General features: G+C 39.0%; 3 protein-coding genes and 1 long non-coding RNA gene across 4 annotated transcripts; 3 read left to right on the forward strand and 1 right to left on the reverse strand.

Moving 5' to 3' along the window:
* Nucleotides 1-3,474: 3,474 nt before the first annotated feature.
* Nucleotides 3,475-5,813, forward strand: LOC138601219 (complement C1q-like protein 3). Its single transcript, XM_069672798.1, has 3 exons — nt 3,475-3,685; nt 3,770-3,898; nt 5,496-5,813. Exons 1-3 carry the CDS (start codon nt 3,589-3,591, stop codon nt 5,771-5,773), a joined length of 504 nt encoding a protein of 167 aa, XP_069528899.1. The 5' UTR covers nt 3,475-3,588; the 3' UTR covers nt 5,774-5,813.
* A 1,306-nt stretch (nt 5,814-7,119) lies between these two features.
* On the forward strand, nt 7,120-8,461 carry LOC138601200 (complement C1q-like protein 4). Its single transcript, XM_069672780.1, has 3 exons — nt 7,120-7,225; nt 7,371-7,499; nt 8,181-8,461. Exons 1-3 carry the CDS (start codon nt 7,120-7,122, stop codon nt 8,459-8,461), a joined length of 516 nt encoding a protein of 171 aa, XP_069528881.1.
* A 2,381-nt stretch (nt 8,462-10,842) lies between these two features.
* Nucleotides 10,843-13,357, forward strand: LOC138601201 (complement C1q tumor necrosis factor-related protein 3-like). Its single transcript, XM_069672781.1, has 3 exons — nt 10,843-11,065; nt 11,173-11,304; nt 13,062-13,357. Exons 1-3 carry the CDS (start codon nt 10,843-10,845, stop codon nt 13,355-13,357), a joined length of 651 nt encoding a protein of 216 aa, XP_069528882.1.
* Nucleotides 13,358-14,123: 766 nt separating this feature from the next.
* Nucleotides 14,124-17,147, reverse strand: LOC138601093 (uncharacterized). The gene is made up of 3 exons (XR_011308783.1): nt 17,087-17,147; nt 16,024-16,195; nt 14,124-15,697 (listed from the first exon to the last, which is right to left on the reverse strand). It is a non-coding gene; the product is annotated as an uncharacterized lncRNA (long non-coding RNA).
* Between the last annotated feature and the right edge of the window lie 1,626 nt (nt 17,148-18,773).

The following is an 18,773-nucleotide window of genomic DNA, read 5'->3' on the forward strand; positions in this document are numbered from 1 at the left end:
TAACTACAGTCCTAAATGTGCGCCTGAGGCTTGGGTTGAAATATTTCACTGTCCTGTTCCCACAGGTGTCTTCACCGCACCTTTTGCTGGAGTTTATTACTTCACCATCTTCCACCACGCTGGAGGAACACCTGGGACAGAGACTTAGACTTAGACTTAGACTTAGACTCAACTTTATTGATCCCTTTGGGATGACTCCCTCTGGGAAATTCAGTCTCCAGCAGCTTATACAGTACAATACAATAGGAAAGAATCAGCACACAGAGGGTAAAAAATAAAGATCAAAATATATATATCTATCGATATATATATATATATATAAAAAAGTACAAAATTAGATAACAAAATATATAAAATATACACTCTTAGAAAATGTACAAGTAAACAGTGGGTAATAGTTCAATTAAACTAAATTAGGTTATTGCACTGTGGTATTAGGTTATTGCACTGTGGTGAGAGATTATGGCACATTGACAGATTTTTATTGCACATATGACCCTTTGAGAAATAAATAAATATTACTATTGAATAAAAGAAGTTAACTACTATTAACTTTGTGAGCTGAATTAGTGGCTACCGCTTGTGAGAGAGTCTGTCCCTGTTACCTCCTCCCCCTAAGTGAGGAGTTGTACAGCCAGAGCTGTTTCTCTACAGGAACAACAAGCGCGTGGTGCAGACGCAGGATCACCCTGCCGCCTATGAAACGGCTCACAACGGAGGGAACGCAGTGTTCCTGGAGCTGCAGCAAGGAGACCAGGTCTACGTGCGCATGGGTCCCGACTCGCACGTGTACGGCTCCAGCTACCACACAACCTTCAGTGGTTTCCTGGTCGAGATGTGAGGTGTGAGAACAGATAGGAAGGCAGTTGCTCCTTTGATAAAGTCACAGAAGTTTTTAAAAGTCTACTGCTTTATGTCATCGTCATGTTTTTTTACAATTTTATGTCATTTGTTGAGTTTTGTTAAGAATAAATTTAAACTATACTAAAATTTGAAACTACATGAGCTGATAAAGTAGCCACACTGAAATGGAACAAGTACTGATTGATCAAATAAAGTGAGCAATATTTGATGTAAGTGTAATGTGTTTGTTGTGTGTCAAAGTTTAAACTATGGGGAGGTTTAAACTGGTTATGAAACAATCTTAATAAATACTGATGCCTCTAAAAGACCTACAAACGCAAACACAGCCATCAGCGAGATTTACTATTTATACTGTTTAATTTTGTGAGGCTAAACGCGGGCCCCATCGGTCACAATGCATCACAGTGTTCTGCCTGCTCGTCAGTTTGCGACGTGCCATTTAGTTTGAAATAATTTGAAAGAATGTCATAAACACACATCATGAATGTTAGTGAGTTTTTCATATACGTGTTTCTGCGCGTTTACAACTTCAGCACCTCGGACAGCGCCTGAAAACGGTCCCGTCCTTAAGCTTTTTATTCATCAAGTAAATAAAGCAGGATTGATGCATAGATGAGCCATCAGTGGCCCTGTGCGCTGCTCACCAGCAGCTTGCTCAGTCTCATAGCATCACTGTCAGATGTAACATAACGTAATGTCAGCAACGAATGAAAGAAGTGTAAAAACGCAGCTTTAAAACAACATCCGATTCCTGGTCCTCCTCTGCTGTGGTCCCCTACACAGTTGCATTACCTGCATCAGTGGTAGCAGCGTTCCTGCACGTGCAGTAAGGAGACCAAATGTTTGATCCTTGTGTCTACAACCTCTACCGTTTTATTGTATCAATTGCCTTGTTTTTCTCATACATCTTATCTTACGTCCTTTTATATCTTAATTGTCACGGTGTTTAAAAGTGCTTTTATAACCTGACTTGCCTTGTGAGATCAATCTCTCAGCCCCAAAAGAACTATTGAACACGAGACGTGTTTTCCAGTGAATCTTTTATGATATCCTTATTGCTAACCCACTGACCTTCACTGAAAGAGTTTGATAACAGATTGCTTATAATAAGATAACAAATTCACGTGTATTCAAGTATTAAAAATTAACAGGTCGTCATTAAACAACATACACTGAACAAAAATATAAACACTTTTGTCTTTGCTCCCATTTTTAACACTTAAAAATGAATAGTCCACTCTGATCAAACAGTGGCCTCAGATAGTTCCTCACATGTTGCTGAACATATTAAAAATCCACAGGACTTCATTTTAAGTCAAGTACAGATACGTATGAAAAAAAAGAGTGAAGTGAAAGTGGAAAAGGCTCTAATAAAAGGCGCCCTCTGAAGGACATTTTTACCGGCTGTTACTGTGCAAAGCTAACTGAACCTCATGTCATATTGGGGGGGAGCTAGAAAGCCTTAATCATTGTGACCTAAAATCAAATAAAAAAACAATACTACAATACATCAACTTTGTAAAGATTACTCCCTAAAGTTTCAAAAAAAGGAATTGAACTGAGTTTTCTATCAATGTGTGTTAATGATCTAAAAGACATGCAGATTATTTTAACTACAGTCCTAAATGTGCGCCTGAGGCTTGGGTTAGAAATATTTCACTGTCCTGTTCCTACAGGTGTCTTCACCGCACCTTTTGCTGGAGTTTATTACTTCACCATCTTCCACCACGCTGGAGGAACACCTGGGACAGAGCTGTTTCTCTACAGGAACAACGAGCGCGTGGTGCAGACGCAGGATCACCCTGCCGCCTATGAAACGGCTCACAACGGAGGGAACGCGGTGTTCCTGGAGCTGCAGCAAGGAGACCAGGTCTACGTGCGCATGGGTCCTGACTCGCATGTGTACGGCTCCAGCTACCACACAACCTTCAGTGGTTTCCTGGTCGAGGTGTGAGGTGTGAGAACAGATAGGAAGGCAGTTGCTCCTTTGATGCAGTCACAGAAGTTTTTAAAAGTCTACTGCTTTATGTCATGGTCATGTCTTTTTACAATTTTATGTCATTTGTTGAGTTTTGTTAAGAATAAATTTAAACTATACTAAAATTTGAAACTACATGAGCTAATAAAGTAGCCACACTGAAATGGAACAAGTACTGATTGATCAAATAAAGTGAGCAATATATGATGTACGTGTAATGTGTGTGTTGTGTGTCAAAGTTTAAACTATGGGGAGGTTTAAACTGGTTATGAAACAATCTCAATAAATACTGATGCCTCTAAAAGACCTACAAACGCAAACACAGCCATCAGCGAGATTTAATATTTATACTGTGTAATTTTGTGAGGCTAAACGCGGGCCCCATCGGTCACAATGCATCACAGTGTTCTGCCTGCTCAGCAGTTTGCGACGTGCCATTTAGTTTGAAATAATTTGAAAGAATGTCATAAACAAACATCATGAATGTTAGCGAGTTTTTCATATACGTGTTTCTGTGCGTTTACAACTTCAGCACCTCGGACAACCTCTACCGTTTTTTTTGTATAAATTGCCTTGTTTTCCTCATACATCACATCTTACGTCCTTTTATATCTTAATTGTGGGGAGGAGACTGAGCGCAGGTTCTGGTTGGTTTTGGTGCTCTGCTGTGTGACTTTGAGCACTCTGAACAAATACAACCTGTTATCTAAACTTCTCATCCATCACAGTCTCGCCACTATCCCAACATGTGTTGTGAGTTTGGTGAACTCAAAGCAAAGCTGGCAGCTCTAGAGAGCAGGCTGAACGAGAGTGAAAACCAGATCGTGGCACTGAGGAGCAAAGGTAGAGTCAATGTTCAATATGTAAAGCAAAATGTGATTTTTGATTTTATGTGGAAATGTGATGTGAAAGTGTTGCTTCACACAGAGAGACAGAAGGTGATATTCAGCGCGGAGGCAGGGCCGAGAGGAGCGATCGGACCTTTCGGCTCTGAGACGACTCTCGTCTACCAAAGGGTGATTACGAATGTTGGAAACGCTTACAGTGGATCCACAGGTGAGTGCGTCGAGGAAGACAATCAATACTTAAATAAGATGCGATAATTCTTTATTGAGGAGGGGAAATTCAGGGGTGCTGGAGCAGCACAAAGACAAATAACAAGTAAGTCAATGTAACCTAAAAATAAGAACAGATCAAATTAAATAAGAGGTTTTTACAGCTGTTATACAAGTAAGATTAAGTGACATGCACTGCAAAATTTTAGCAGTATGAGATAATACAGTATGAGGTATAAGATATAGTTTAATATAAGGTGCGATATAAAAGTGGCAATAAATACAGTATGGTATATGACAGTATAAGTATAAGTATTAGGGCTGTCAAAGACAGCTGTTTCTTTAGTACATTGCAATTTTTATATTAAATTTAAGTAATATATGAATGGTGAAGAAAAGGGAAAAAAAAGAATAAAGAAAGAAATATAGAACAACAAAAACGGGCAACACTATAAACAACAACAACAACAACAAAATACAAAAATACAAAAAATAAATTAATAAATTAATAAATAATTTTTTTTTTAAGAAGAAAAAAAATGTAAATAAATTAAATAAATAAATAAAAAAATAAAAAAAGGGGCTGTCAAAGTTAACGCAGTAAAAGCAAGATAACGCACATTCCCTTCAACGGCGTTCTATTATTTTGACCCTCTGCCCTTGAACTTGGAAAATATCTCTTTAAGGTACATTTACAACAGGTGAAAAATGTGCGGTCAGTTTGCGATTTTTGCGATTAAATCGCAATTCGATTGGCAGCCCTAATAAGTATATAATGTAGTCTGATATGGAACATTAAGTCAAAAGTAAAAATGTAATATAAAAGTATAATAGTATAATATACTATACAGTGTGTGGTCACAATAATACTAATAATGTAATAAGCAGCAAAGACAGAATATTGGATGTAACATGGTGTTGTACGATACATTCTGTATACTGTAATATGAATATAAAGGTAGAGAATACAATAATATAATGTACTTTATAATATACTAATATAACAGTAGTAGTAGTAGTAATAATAATAATATGATACAGTGCAGTATAATATGGAGGTAAGTAGTAAGTGCAGTATAAAGATATAACAGCACACACAGTGCAGTATGTGCTCTTCTGTAACCCAACACTTTAACACTTAGAACTATGAACAAAAGCTTCTCTGATCAAACAGTGGCCTCAGATAGTTCCTCACATGTTGCTGAACATATTAAAAATCCACAGGACTTCATTTTAAGTCAAGTACAGATACGTATGAAAAAAAAGAGTGAAGTGAAAGTGGAAAAGGCTCTAATAAAAGGCGCCCTCTGAAGGACATTTTTACCGGCTGTTACTGTGCAAAGCTAACTGAACCTCATGTCATATTGGGGGGGAGCTAGAAAGCCTTAATCATTGTGACCTAAAATCAAATAAAAAAACAATACTACAATACATCAACTTTGTAAAGATTACTCCCTAAAGTTTCAAAAAAAGGAATTGAACTGAGTTTTCTATCAATGTGTGTTAATGATCTAAAAGACATGCAGATTATTTTAACTACAGTCCTAAATGTGCGCCTGAGGCTTGGGTTGAAATATTTCACTGTCCTGTTCCCACAGGTGTCTTCACCGCACCTTTTGCTGGAGTTTATTACTTCACCATCTTCCACCACGCTGGAGGAACACCTGGGACAGAGCTGTTTCTCTACAGGAACAACGAGCGCGTGGTGCAGACGCAGGATCACCCTGCCGTCTATGAAACGGCTCACAACGGAGGGAACGCGGTGTTCCTGGAGCTGCAGCAAGGAGACCAGGTCTACGTGCGCATGGGTCCCGACTCGCATGTGTACGGCTCCAGCTACCACACAACCTTCAGTGGTTTCCTGGTCGAGGTGTGAGGTGTGAGAACAGATAGGAAGGCAGTTGCTCCTTTGATAAAGTCACAGAAGTTTTTAAAAGTCTACTGCTTTATGTCATGGTCATGTCTTTTTACAATTTTATGTCATTTGTTGAGTTTTGTTAAGAATAAATTTAAACTATACTAAAATTTGTAACTACATGAGCTGATAAAGTAGCCACACTGAAATGGAACAAGTACTGATTGATCAAATAAAGTGAGCAATATATGATGTACGTGTAATGTGTTTGTTGTGTGTCAAAGTTTAAACTATGGGGAGGTTTAAACTGGTTATGAAACAATCTCAATAAATACTGATGCCTCTAAAAGACCTACAAACGCAAACACAGCCATCAGCGAGATTTACTATTTATACTGTGTAATTTTGTGAGGCTAAACGCGGCCCCTATCGGTCACAATGCATCACAGTGTTCTGCCTGCTCGTCAGTTTGCGACGTGCCATTTAGTTTGAAATAATTTGAAAGAATGTCATAAACACACATCATGAATTTTAGTGAGTTTTTCATATACGTGTTTCTGCGCGTTTACAACTTCAGCACCTCGGACAGCGCCTGAAAACGGTCCCGTCCTTAAGCTTTTTATTCATCAAGTAAATAAAGCAGGATTGATGCATAGATGAGCCATCAGTGGCCCTGTGCGCTGCTCACCAGCAGCTTGCTCAGTCTCATAGCATCACTGTCAGATGTAACATAACGTAATGTCAGCAACGAATGAAAGAAGTGTAAAAACGCAGCTTCATCCGATTCCTGGTCCTCGTCTGCTGTGGTCCCCTACACAGTTGCATTACCTGCATCAGTGGTAGCAGCGTTCCTGCACGTGCAGTAAGGAGACCAAATGTTTGATCCTTGTGTCTACAACCTCTACCGTTTTATTGTATCAATTGCCTTGTTTTTCTCATACATCTTATCTTACGTCCTTTTATATCTTAATTGTCACGGTGTTTAAAAGTGCTTTTATAACCTGACTTGCCTTGTGAGATCAATCTCTCAGCCCCACAAGAACTATTGAACACAAGACGTGTTTTCCAGTGAATCTTTTATGATATCCTTATTGCTAACCCACTGACCTTCACTGAAAGAGTTTGATAACAGATTCCTTATAAGATAACAAATTCACGTGTATTCACGTATTAAAAATTAACAGGTCGTCATTAAACAACATATAAAAAGAGAAGAAGAACCACATCAGTCAGAGTTGAGGTGACTGATTCTCGAATCAACGCTGAAGATGAATTTTCCAATTTTGGGGGTTTTGTTGCTGTTCTGTGGCGTGATTTCAGCCCAGAAGGAAGACAATGCTCCTGAAACAAAGTCATGCCTTCCTGACATGTGTGACCTTCTGAGAGAGTTCAGTGCCATGAGAGGAAAACTCAAAGCCATGGAAACCATGGTGAAGAACAGTGAAAACCAGATTCTGGAACTGAGGAACAAAGGTAAAGTATTTTGTGTATTGTGTTGGAAGACAGAGAAGTCGTAGCTCACATGGTTTCTTGAGTGCTTTATTTAGTATAACTTTTAATGTAAGGATTCTAGAAATACTTTAGTAGTAATACCATCATAATGTTTTGTTTGACACAGCGAGAACAAAGGTGATATTCAGTACAGTGGTAGGAGTGGATGGAACCATTGGACCTTTCAACACAGACATAACTTTAATCTTCAGAAGGGTGATAACAAACATCGGCAAAGCCTACAATAGAGCTACAGGTAATACTCACCATCACCTACGTGTTATCTGTTCGGCAGTATTATTTGGAATGTGTAAAAAGGGTCAATGAATTCAATGAACATTGTATGATGTTTGTATCATTACCACTTGACTTTACGCTGTGTGAAACTTGGGTATCTAGAGGAATCAAATACGCATTTAATGTTTACGTTTCACTGAGCACAAAAAAAACATCAAGAAAAACAGACTTTCAGACTGCTTGCCTTCATCTGAGCATCGAGTTTGTTTCTTTTTCTTTGGATTTTCACTTATTGTTGAAGTTGTATCTGTAGTCATCCATCTTTTCTTTGTTTGTTCAGCCATAGTAGATTACTGTTTACTCGCAACACTTGCAGAGAGCGGAAAAGCAGCCGCTTAGCTCCCCCTACCCTCTCTGGCAGACCAACCACTGCTGGCTGATGGGCGCCGCTTCGCGAATGTCACCACAGACACCCAGTCCATAATAATACTATTATATAATATATATAAGACTTTCATCAGTGGACCAAAGGCTCAATCACCATTGTATTACCTCATTCGGCGAAAGACAGGGACTTAACAGACATTTATTTACATAAAAATCTTCAAGATTATTACTTTATTGTCAACTAATCCAGATGTCCAACAGACTTCTGAAACTCCTGTTTACACCCTTTGAGAGCACCCTGTTGTTTCCACAGGTATCTTCACTGCACCTGTATCAGGTGTATATTACTTCACCATCTTCTTTCATGCTGGAGGAGAACATGAGGCAAAGCTGTTACTGTTCAAGAACTCCGAGCTGATGGTCATGACCCATGATCATAAATCAGACACTGAAACAGCTGATAATGGAGGAAACGCAGTGTTCATGGAGCTGCAGCGAGGAGACCATGTGTATGTGCGTCTGCCTGCAAATTCAATTATTTGGGGATATGACCACCATACAACTTTCAGTGGGTTTTTGGTCACTCAACTTTAAGAATCCATACATAGCTTTTTGTTTATCCTTGAAAATGACTGTATATAAAGACATCTATTAATGTTACATTTTATAATCTTAAGAAGAACAGGGCTGTTGTTTATATAATTAAATAGTTGCACGCACCTTCATCCTAAATGATAACATCTATAGTGATTGCTTGTGACCTTTCCTCTGGTCTTTAAGCCTGATTTCCACCGTCTAAGCAATTAGTATCTGAATATAATGGACTGATTAATATTAAATGTAAGCTCATTCATGCTCCTCAGGGGAGGAACCATTCCTTTTATGTTTATTTGACTCTTCTTCTACTTTTAATAAGAAACTGTTTCTCATAATCTAATTGACAGGTTTTTCCTCAGTGTGCCCTAAACGATCATGCTTCCAAGAGGTTACTCCCTGTTGATTTTTATGGTTTACAAAATCGTTCCTGTTTCATCACTTTTCAAATAAAGCTTTTTACTCACCACATTTTCTTCGCCCTTATTGTTGTATGATATAGTCACTTGTATTCTAGAGGTTTCCTACAAAAGCAGGCATCTACTTACAATGTGGTGACTTGACAAAAGCAGGTTATTTAAACAGTATAGGCAATACGAGTAACTTCTTGATTTTTTGTGCCATTGTTCACACTTTTTAATTGGAATCCCCCGCTAAACAAATTAATTCTGCAAACACACATGCACTATTGCAGAAATCTTAATCTGTTACAGGGTAGTGTACAGGTAATTTAAATGTGTCAATTAATCAACTTGTCACGAAACAGTATCAACACTTGTGTAAGCAGACAGTGGATCATTTTACAGTAAATCCTTAGAAGTGATCTGACAGCCACATATAGTTTGGTGTTCCACAAGGCTCCATCCCGGGGCCTCTTTTATTCCTTATATAAATCATTGATGTGCATATAATTTGATATGCCAACGATATTTTTATGACAGATAAAAATGAACACAGGTAGATAGCTTACAGGGTTTTAATATTAAAGGGGCCATATCGTTTTAATGGATATTGTCATATTTTTATGGGTTTCACATTTTTGGGTGTTTATTGTTCACAGTGAAAAAGTGAAAACTGCAAAATTCTGTGTTTTTCCAGAATCACACTTTTAAAAAGGTCGCCTCTGAAATGGGACGTTCAGAACAGCTGCAGGTTTCTACATAGGACCTTGCTTTAACTGAAATCGATCAATCGTCATACACCTCAGGCTGCCCTCTTGAACGAGCTTGTAGTCAAGTTGTTATCAAGATTTCAACTTACTATTCCGATACCTCCTGGCAATTCTGGCTTATACATATAAGGCCGAATAACCGATCCTAGAGCAGCCATTTCTTCAACTTTGGAGTGACAGTGCAGTGCGGCTGCTCCCCCTCGTGGGATCGCAGAAGTGGGGGAAGGGCCATACAGTCACTCCAGATACTGTCAGCCAATCGCGTGGCTAAGGTCTGACCTTTGAATGGCAAAAATCGTTTCAGGAGGAAGGAGAGTCTCCGAACAATAATTAAATGAAAATATGTGTACATTTTGTAAAACAAAACAAACTTTATCAACATGATTTAAAAACACATTAGAATAATAGAAAATTGATTGCATAGCTAAAATATGTCCCGTTTAATGTCAGCTGGGTTCATTTACAAGCCCCAAATTTCATTTGTAAATTTCTATTTTTTGTTTTATTTTAATGGTGTCTTTCTGCACAAATAAAGAAATAAGAAATAAATGACCTCATGCAAAATGACAGACATTAGCCACAGATTTTGATAGAAAAAGCAGATTTTTTATGAATTTGGTTTTATATCATTTTACTCCTTTAACTTAAGTTTATGTGTGGATCAAATTAACAGTGAAATTTCGTCTTTAAAATGTTTAAAGTATCTCAAAGTGAAGATGTAATCCCTGAAATGTTAATGTCCCTGACGTAATCCATATGAGAACTGAAGCCTACAATACGGGAATTCCATGGCAGAGCAGATTTGCAGTTTCATTAACAACCCCCCATTTTAAGCCCCCCTTAAGGCATGCATCACTCTCACAGAGGTCAGATTGTGAGAGATTCCTCTTCAAACCAGACTGTGAGAATAAACTAATGGTTTGTATTTACATGTTCTTTACATAAAAACTCTTGTTCTTAGATTTGCATAAAAAACCTTGAACATGAGTTTCTGTAAGATCAGTGAAATGCTGACAAATCTCCCGGTTAACATTTCTCTAGAATATCAAAGGTTACATGGTGACGAGTAAATGCTGATAATACTGTTTTCCTATTGCATAATTCACATTGATTCAAAGGGGGTGTTAAAAATTAACAGGCCATTTTTAAACAGTGTAACAGCAGCATTAGCAGGGATTAGAGTCGAGCAGTCCCCTGAGCTACACCAAACATGAACTTTTCTATTGTACTGCTTTTGTCGCTCCTCTGCGGCCTGATTTCGGCCCAGGACGAGGGCCATGCCGCTGATAAAGGACCAACCACTGAAACAGAGTCTTGCTTCCCGGGCATGTGTGACCTCCTGAAAGAGTTTGGTGCTTTGAGAGAAAAAATGGGAATCATGGAAACCAGGCTGAAGGAGAGCGAAAACCAGATTCTTGAGCTGAAGAGCAAAGGTCACACCAATCTTTTCTCTGATTGATTCAGTTCATTGTTTTGATGAAATACACAAAAGGGGAAATACGTTTACATGAATCGTGATTTCAGTGTTGTTTTATTGTAGAAAAGACAAGGGTCGCATTCAGCACAGCAACAGGAGGAGGTAACAATGCCATTGGACCGTTCAGGAAAGACACAACTTTGATCTTCAAAAAAGTGTTTACAAACATCGGCAATGCCTACAATACTTTAACAGGTAAGCCCATTTTCTGCATCTTCTTTCAAAACACTCGAAAGCTCTGTACAAAACTACCTGCCACACTGGCAGTGTGTGTTTCTTGAGCCAAAATGAAGCTTTTACTATATATGCAGTTTGCAACATGTAGAACGCCAAAAATTCCAGTCTACTAAGCCAGCAGTTTCCCACAATGCCAAGTGTTGACACAATTGACCATGCAAGTTTGGCCGATCTCCACAACGTTTCTACATCTCAACAGTCACCCTATTTTGTCACGTACGTCACCAAATGCTCTTTTTATCTTCAAAATATTGATCTGATGTCGTGTAAACATCCGAGGTATGGTTACTTTGTTATCTCCGGAACACTGCGCGCTAGATAAAGACACCATTTTTTGCTGTGTAGCAGACAGCTGCGCCGTTGTAGGGAGCGTGATCGTCTCTTTCACAAGCTACCTGATCTGGCTTAATTTGCAGTGTGCTTAAGGAGACAGTGAATCCATTATAATGAATCTAATACCCAATGTCTTAGATTGGGCTAACCGCCTACTTAGCCACTTCCTAATGCCTTGCGTTGAGTCTATTGACCCGTCTGAGGCCGAGTTTCAAACTTTGCACCAAGCAGAGGCTCTGTTACAAGTGTGAGTCCGCTCTGATCTCAAATAATCATTATACAGTGAGATAGTAATCCCCCTGTCTCTTATCAGTTGTTTTATAACTGCGCAGCACTCAAAATAAAGAGAAGAATAGAGTAGCAAAAATCTAATATACAATGTATATTATTCTTTGGACGTTTGGATAACATCGAAATCAGTATTTCATGGCAATTTACTTCAGTGTCGTGTCATTTTTACACATTTTATTTGGCGTCTTGACACAAAAATGTACCAGAAACAATGTCAGAAGACAGACCGCTTGCTCCATGTGGCTTTAATTGGAGCATTTGTGCCATTTGCTCACAGCTAATGTGTAATGTGTAGCGCAAAAAAAAGACTTAAAAACCTGTAACTTGCATTGGAACTTATTTAAAAAGCTGGGTTGAAATCCTAGAGGGACTGGTTCACGGTCATTTTGGTCTCGGCCTGGTCTAATTCTATTAGTCTGGATTGAGAACCAAATAAAACAGACATTAAAGCTCCTGTGAGGACTTTTTCTCTGGTTATGAAACAAGCTGAAATTCATTCTGATGACTCTATATGAGCTACAAAAGCAAACCAGACCATCAGCGACCAGATCGATTATTTCTATATAGTTATTTTCAATGCTTGAAACTGCTGGCAGGTGGGTAGGTGTCAGACGAAGCGATTAACTGCACGCTGCCTTTGTTTACATGTTTCAAGGCAAAAGGATAAGTATAAGGATTTTTTGTTAAAAAACACCACTTAAGCATGTACAGGACAAAATCAGTGAAGAGATTAGAGGTACGGCTTTGCCCACAGGAGGCGCCAAAATCAACACAAACCAAAGGTTCCTCACAGGAGCTTTAACTTAACATGATTTGTGACATTATGAACATTTTTGGCAGTAAAACTGCACTTGAGAATCAAGTTTAATAACCAGATTTGTCTGCTTTTTGGGGTTCTTTTTTGGCCGACATGTTCCAGTTCTTGGAAAACCGTTTGGATTTATATCTTTTTAAAAATTAATTTGTCAAATCAGATCTCAAAAAATGTCCTGATTTCTTTAAGTTTCGGGTTCGGGACATTTCGGACTGGTCGAGACCTCTATTCAGAATACAGACAGACTCTTAATGGTATAAAAATCTTGTTTCCGCAGGTATCTTCGCTGCACCTGTTGCAGGCACTTACTACTTCACCCTTTTTCATCATGCTGGAGGATCACACATAGCAAGTCTTTCCCTCATCAAGAACAACGATGTCATTGTGATGACCTTTGACCACGCGTCAGCGCAAGACTCAGCTGACAATGGAGGCAACGCTGTGCTGTTGGAGCTGCAGCAAGGGGACCAGGTGTACGTGCGTTTGGATGCAAACGCACATGTTTGGGGAAACGATGTTATCACCACCTTCAGTGGTTTTCTGCTCAGCCAAAGTTTAGAGAGTGCACCTTAATAAGACTCATTTTGAAGCATCTTAATTTTTAGGGACATCAATCTGGCTCAAAGTGTTGCAGCTTGTCGGTGAATAAGAAAAAGCCTTTTCACATTCAACTTGCTGTAAGAATTAATTTCTATTATCACAGCTGTTCTAGAGGCTGCTGCAGCTGAAAAGTGCACTTAATCACACTTTATCAAAACACTTTTTTCATATTATGTTCATGAGACTGGAAAGTAAGATCAGGATTAATATTAAATAGTTTGTCTTGTTTTTTTCCTCAACACCATTTCAAATTTTGTCTCATAATAAATTGATGTTCACTGAAAAACTCTTTGTGTTATGTTACGTTTACCTAACTAAATATTGATTACTGCAGGGATTAAGGCATTTATTTCACAATAAAACAAAGCGAAACAAACAGTTTTACAAAAAGAATATTGATAAAAGTGTGTTGATAGATAGGACTATACAGAGTGACCAAAGACTCATCCAAAGGATAGTAGTCATCAACCTCATCTCCAGGCTAGGTGACTATTAAGGATGAGGAAACATATTGAGTTTGTGTACAGTCTTAAGGGTGCAGGGTTAGGGTTAGCAGCTAATTCTGTGAATAAGGTGCCACTCTGAGAGCAGCGGCTGTATGTGTGAAACTTTAGGGCTTTGTCACTGTGGGTAACACTTAAAACTTACACCAGAAACACCAGCAAAGCTTTCCTGGAAGATCATACACAAACACTTCATTGTTATTGTTTTTAATTACGAGCATTGACAGATGCAGGTTTAAAGCATTTATTTGACAGAACGCAAAGCAAGATTACAAAACAGTTTCTATGCATGGCAGATGATGAAAAACAAACACAGATTTGTGTCATTTTTAATCGAGGTTGCAAATTTGTTTCAGCTTCAAATGTAAAATTCAGTGTGAGCAGAAGTTATGCTGGATATAGGGAAAGAGAATTAGGGTGAACTAAGTGTCACTTAAGGTGACAGTTGCCTTATTGTTACAGTGCTGTGAATTGGCACCAGTTTTAATGAGTTGTTAAACTCATCGGAAGCTTCACCAAAAGTAAATGGACTGTACTTAAATAGCGCTTTTCAAGTCTTTGTGACCATTCACACACTGATGGCAGAGGCTGCTACGTAAAGTGGCCAACTGTCAATCAGTCATCACATTCATACCCGTTGGCTTTGCCACCGGGAGAAATTTGGCGTTCGGTTTCTTGCCCACTTCAACATGTAGACTGAGGGAGCTGGGGATCAAACCGCCGACCTTCCGATTGAAAGACGACCGACTCTACCACTGACTCTAGCACTTTTTAAACACTTGGTTACAAAGAGTTTCACAAACACAGGATTAAAACAAATAAACAAAATCAAAAGCCATAATAAAAAATCACGATGTTGAGCAAACCAAAAAAAAAAACCCAAAACACACGTCTAAAGATTCGGCAGATCTGATTCCAGAGGGTGGGGGATAAAACAGGAAATGTGGGATCACCTATTTTTTGGGCAATTTGAGAGTGGGATGGATTGACGGCTGAGATTTGATCATCCGAGTTCAAAAGAGGGAATATGGAACGATGAGGTCGGAAACTGGGGGCGGGGCCAAGCAGTGCCTGGTATGACATTAACAGGATATTGTAGTTTATTCTGAACTTTACGGGGAGCCAATCGAGGGACGCAAGAATGGAAGATACGGTACGGACGGCTGTTCGAGTTCTAGTTCAAGTAATAACCTGGCATTGATCTGATTTTTGCAATATTTCGTAGCTGCAGGAAGCAGGACTGGAAAAGCTCAGTAACATGATGGTCAACGACATAGACTGGGCAAAGATGATACCCAGATTCTAAGAGGTACATGTGATATTTAATTGAAACAGGCCAACAAACTGATCAGCTGCAATGGTCCAATTGGAAGTATTTCAGTTTTGTCGGGATTCAGGTGGAGGAATGTTCTGGAATCAGGCTCAAAAAACTGAAGATGTCAGGAAATTTTTAGCCTGACAGTTGGAACACTAACCCTACACAGATCTGGGTTTGGTGCAGTGTTGTTTGTCTGGCGTTTGGTTTCTGAAAGCCTCAAAGTGGATCGGGCGGCAGCCCCTTCTGACCCTAGCACATCTAACAATCACATTGTGTTGAACGCGTCTTGCATTTTGAACATTACAACGCGTGTCAGACTTAACTTCATACAACACCATGTTGGATGGACTCATGCAGAAGTCTCTTTGACTCTGAGGGGCGTCTTGCACGAGTCGGCCAGAGTAGGAACAGATACGCTTGACATCCGCCGCTCTCCCGTCAATGAAGGACTGCGTGGGAGTTCTGCCGCAGAGGCTGTTGTTACGAAGGTAACTGTGAGATGAAATCAATGTGTTACTGTTATACTTACATTGTTTAGGTGTAATTTTTACCTGTTACATTGTTACATGTTTCTGCTGCTTTAAACCAGAGACTGTAAAAAAGACGTGGATGTCCAAATATCTAAAAAGGTCTTTGATTTTAATCAGCCCTCGATTCAAAACTTGTGTTCAAGTTGTACTCAAATGACAACAAATGACTTCTGTTACACCAACACTGATATACTGTAAGGAAACAAGGAAACTATCTGGATTTAATTTCAATAAGACAACAGTTACTCTCTTTGAAAGGGAATTAATTGATTGAAGTTTTACGCTCACCTCGCCCATTCTTCCAGAGAATTCATGTCAAATGTATTTGATATGATGTGTCGTCTGGCAAATGTGTCGTATGCTGACCTGTTGGCCAGAGAGGTGCAGGGCTGTCCTTGCCCCGCGTGAACGAGAGCTACGGTGAAGATGACGGAAATCAGGAATACGGCCTTCATTTTGTCTAGAAGAGAAAGAATGAAAAACTTTTTGAGCAGATAAATGGATTCAAAGCAACAAGAATTAAGTTGTTTGTAGTTTACATGCTTTGTCTAAAATGTGCATTGACAAAGTAAAAAAAAGTAGTGTTAAATAAAATGGAATTACCTTTTTTTTGGGGTTTTTTTACATTTTATTTTGATAGTCATGCACACCCTGCAAAACTCTTTGTGTTATGTTATGTTTACCTAACTAAATATTGATTACTGCAGGGTTTAAGGCATTTATTTCACAATAAAACAAAGCAAAACAAACAGTTTTACAAAAAGAATATTGATAAAAGTGTGTTGATAGATAGGACTATACAGAGTGACCAAAGACTCATCCAAAGGATAGTAGTCATCAACCTCATCTCCAGGCTAGGTGACTATTAAGGATGAGGAAACATATTGAGTTTGTGTACAGTCTTAAGAAGTTGTTATAATTAAAGCATCTAATCTGGTGATGCTTATTAAATATTGCTAGCTTAATTGAAAGACTAACTTGATGTTTTTATTGCTTACTTGACTGCGGAGCCTTGCATGTTGTACCTAGATAATCATATTTTGAAGCTTTGGGCCAAAGACAAAGCCGCTGTGTTCGACCACATAAAAACATGTTGGAAGACTTCAGCCTTTAGTGTGAATAGATGAAACCAACCCAAGACCCACCTGTGTAGACTTGAATGTGTTTTCAACTGTGTTTTAAGCATTGCTTTTGTCTTGTGTCTATATTTTGTGTCTTGTTTTTGTCTTTCGGTAAAGGTTGTACAAGATGCTTCACTTCTTATCTGATCTAGAAAGGTGCATTATATACTAGAACCATCCCTGATGTCATTTACAATTGTTTTTTGTTAGCAATAAGAAGGTGTTCTTACCTGCTTTAAATGGCCTCTGTTCCGTAATCTGCTGCGTTAGTCTGGAGGGGATCGATACCATCCGGCGTTTAAGTCTCTGCTTAAAGTCCTAAAATAATTCTCCCCTTTTAAACCTCCTCGTCTTGTGAACAATTGATCACAACCAATCGTTTTAACCCAGAGGAAAGAGTGCCAGCCAATCAGAGTGTTGGCCTAGCATTTTACTATATATGTCTGTGATAATTATCAAGAAGAGAGATGTGTATGTTTTTGCTGAGACAAAACAACAGCTAATTCTGTGAATAAGGAAGTGCCACTCTGAGAGCAGCGGCTGTATGTGTGAAACTTTATGGCTTTGTCACTGTGGGTAACACTTAAAACTTACACCAGAAACACCAGCAAAGCTTTCCTGGAAGATCATACACAAACACTTCATTGTTATTGTTTTTAATTACGAGCATTGACAGATGCAGGTTTAAAGCATTTATTTGACAGAACGCAAAGCAAGATTACAAAACAGTTTCTATGCATGGCAGATGATGAAAAACAAACACAGATTTGTGTCATTTTTAATCGAGGTTGCAAATTTGTTTCAGCTTCAAATGTAAAATTCAGTGTGAGCAGAAGTTATGCTGGATATAGGGAAAGAGAATTAGGGTGAACTAAGTGTCACTTAAGGTGACAGTTGCCTTATTGTTACAGTGCTGTGAATTGGCACCAGTTTTAATGAGTTGTTAAACTCATCGGAAGCTTCACCAAAAGTAAATGGACTGTACTTAAATAGCGCTTTTCAAGTCTTTGTGACCATTCACACACTGATGGCAGAGGCTGCTACGTAAAGTGGCCAACTGTCAATCAGTCATCACATTCATACCCGTTGGCTTTGCCACCGGGAGAAATTTGGCGTTCGGTTTCTTGCCCACTTCAACATGTAGACTGAGGGAGCTGGGGATCAAACCGCCGACCTTCCGATTGAAAGACGACCGACTCTACCACTGACTCTAGCACTTTTTAAACACTTGGTTACAAAGAGTTTCACAAACACAGGATTAAAACAAATAAACAAAATCAAAAGCCATAATAAAAAATCACGATGTTGAGCAAACCAAAAAAAAAAACCCAAAACACACGTCTAAAGATTCGGCAGATCTGATTCCAGAGGGTGGGGGATAAAACAGGAAATGTGGGATCACCTATTTTTTGGGCAATTTGAGAGTGGGATGGATTGACGGCTGAGATTTGATCATCCGAGTTCAAAAGAGGGAATATGGAACGATGAGGTCGGAAACTGGGGGCGGGGCCAAGCAGTGCCTGGTATGACATTAACAGGATATTGTAGTTTATTCTGAATTTTACGGGGAGCCAATCGAGGGACGCAAGAATGGAAGATACGGTACGGACGGCTGTTCGAGTTCTAGTTCAAGTAATAACCTGGCATTGATCTGATTTTTGCAATATTTCGTAGCTGCAGGAAGCAGGACTGGAAAAGCTCAGTAACATGATGGTCAACGACATAGACTGGGCAAAGATGATACCCAGATTCTAAGAGGTACATGTGATATTTAATTGAAATGGGCCAACAAACGTATCAGCTTCAATGATCCAATTGGAAGTATTTCAGTTTTGTCGGGATTCAGGTGGAGGATTGTTCTGGAATCAGGCTCAAAAAGCTGAAATGTCAGGAAATTCTTAGCCTGACAGTTGGAAC

The sequence above is a fragment of the Semicossyphus pulcher genome, unplaced genomic scaffold, assembly GCF_022749685.1.
Source record: "Semicossyphus pulcher isolate SPU_LCO1_2020_fin unplaced genomic scaffold, fSemPul1.0.p SCAF_21, whole genome shotgun sequence".
NCBI lineage: Eukaryota > Metazoa > Chordata > Actinopteri > Labriformes > Labridae > Semicossyphus > Semicossyphus pulcher.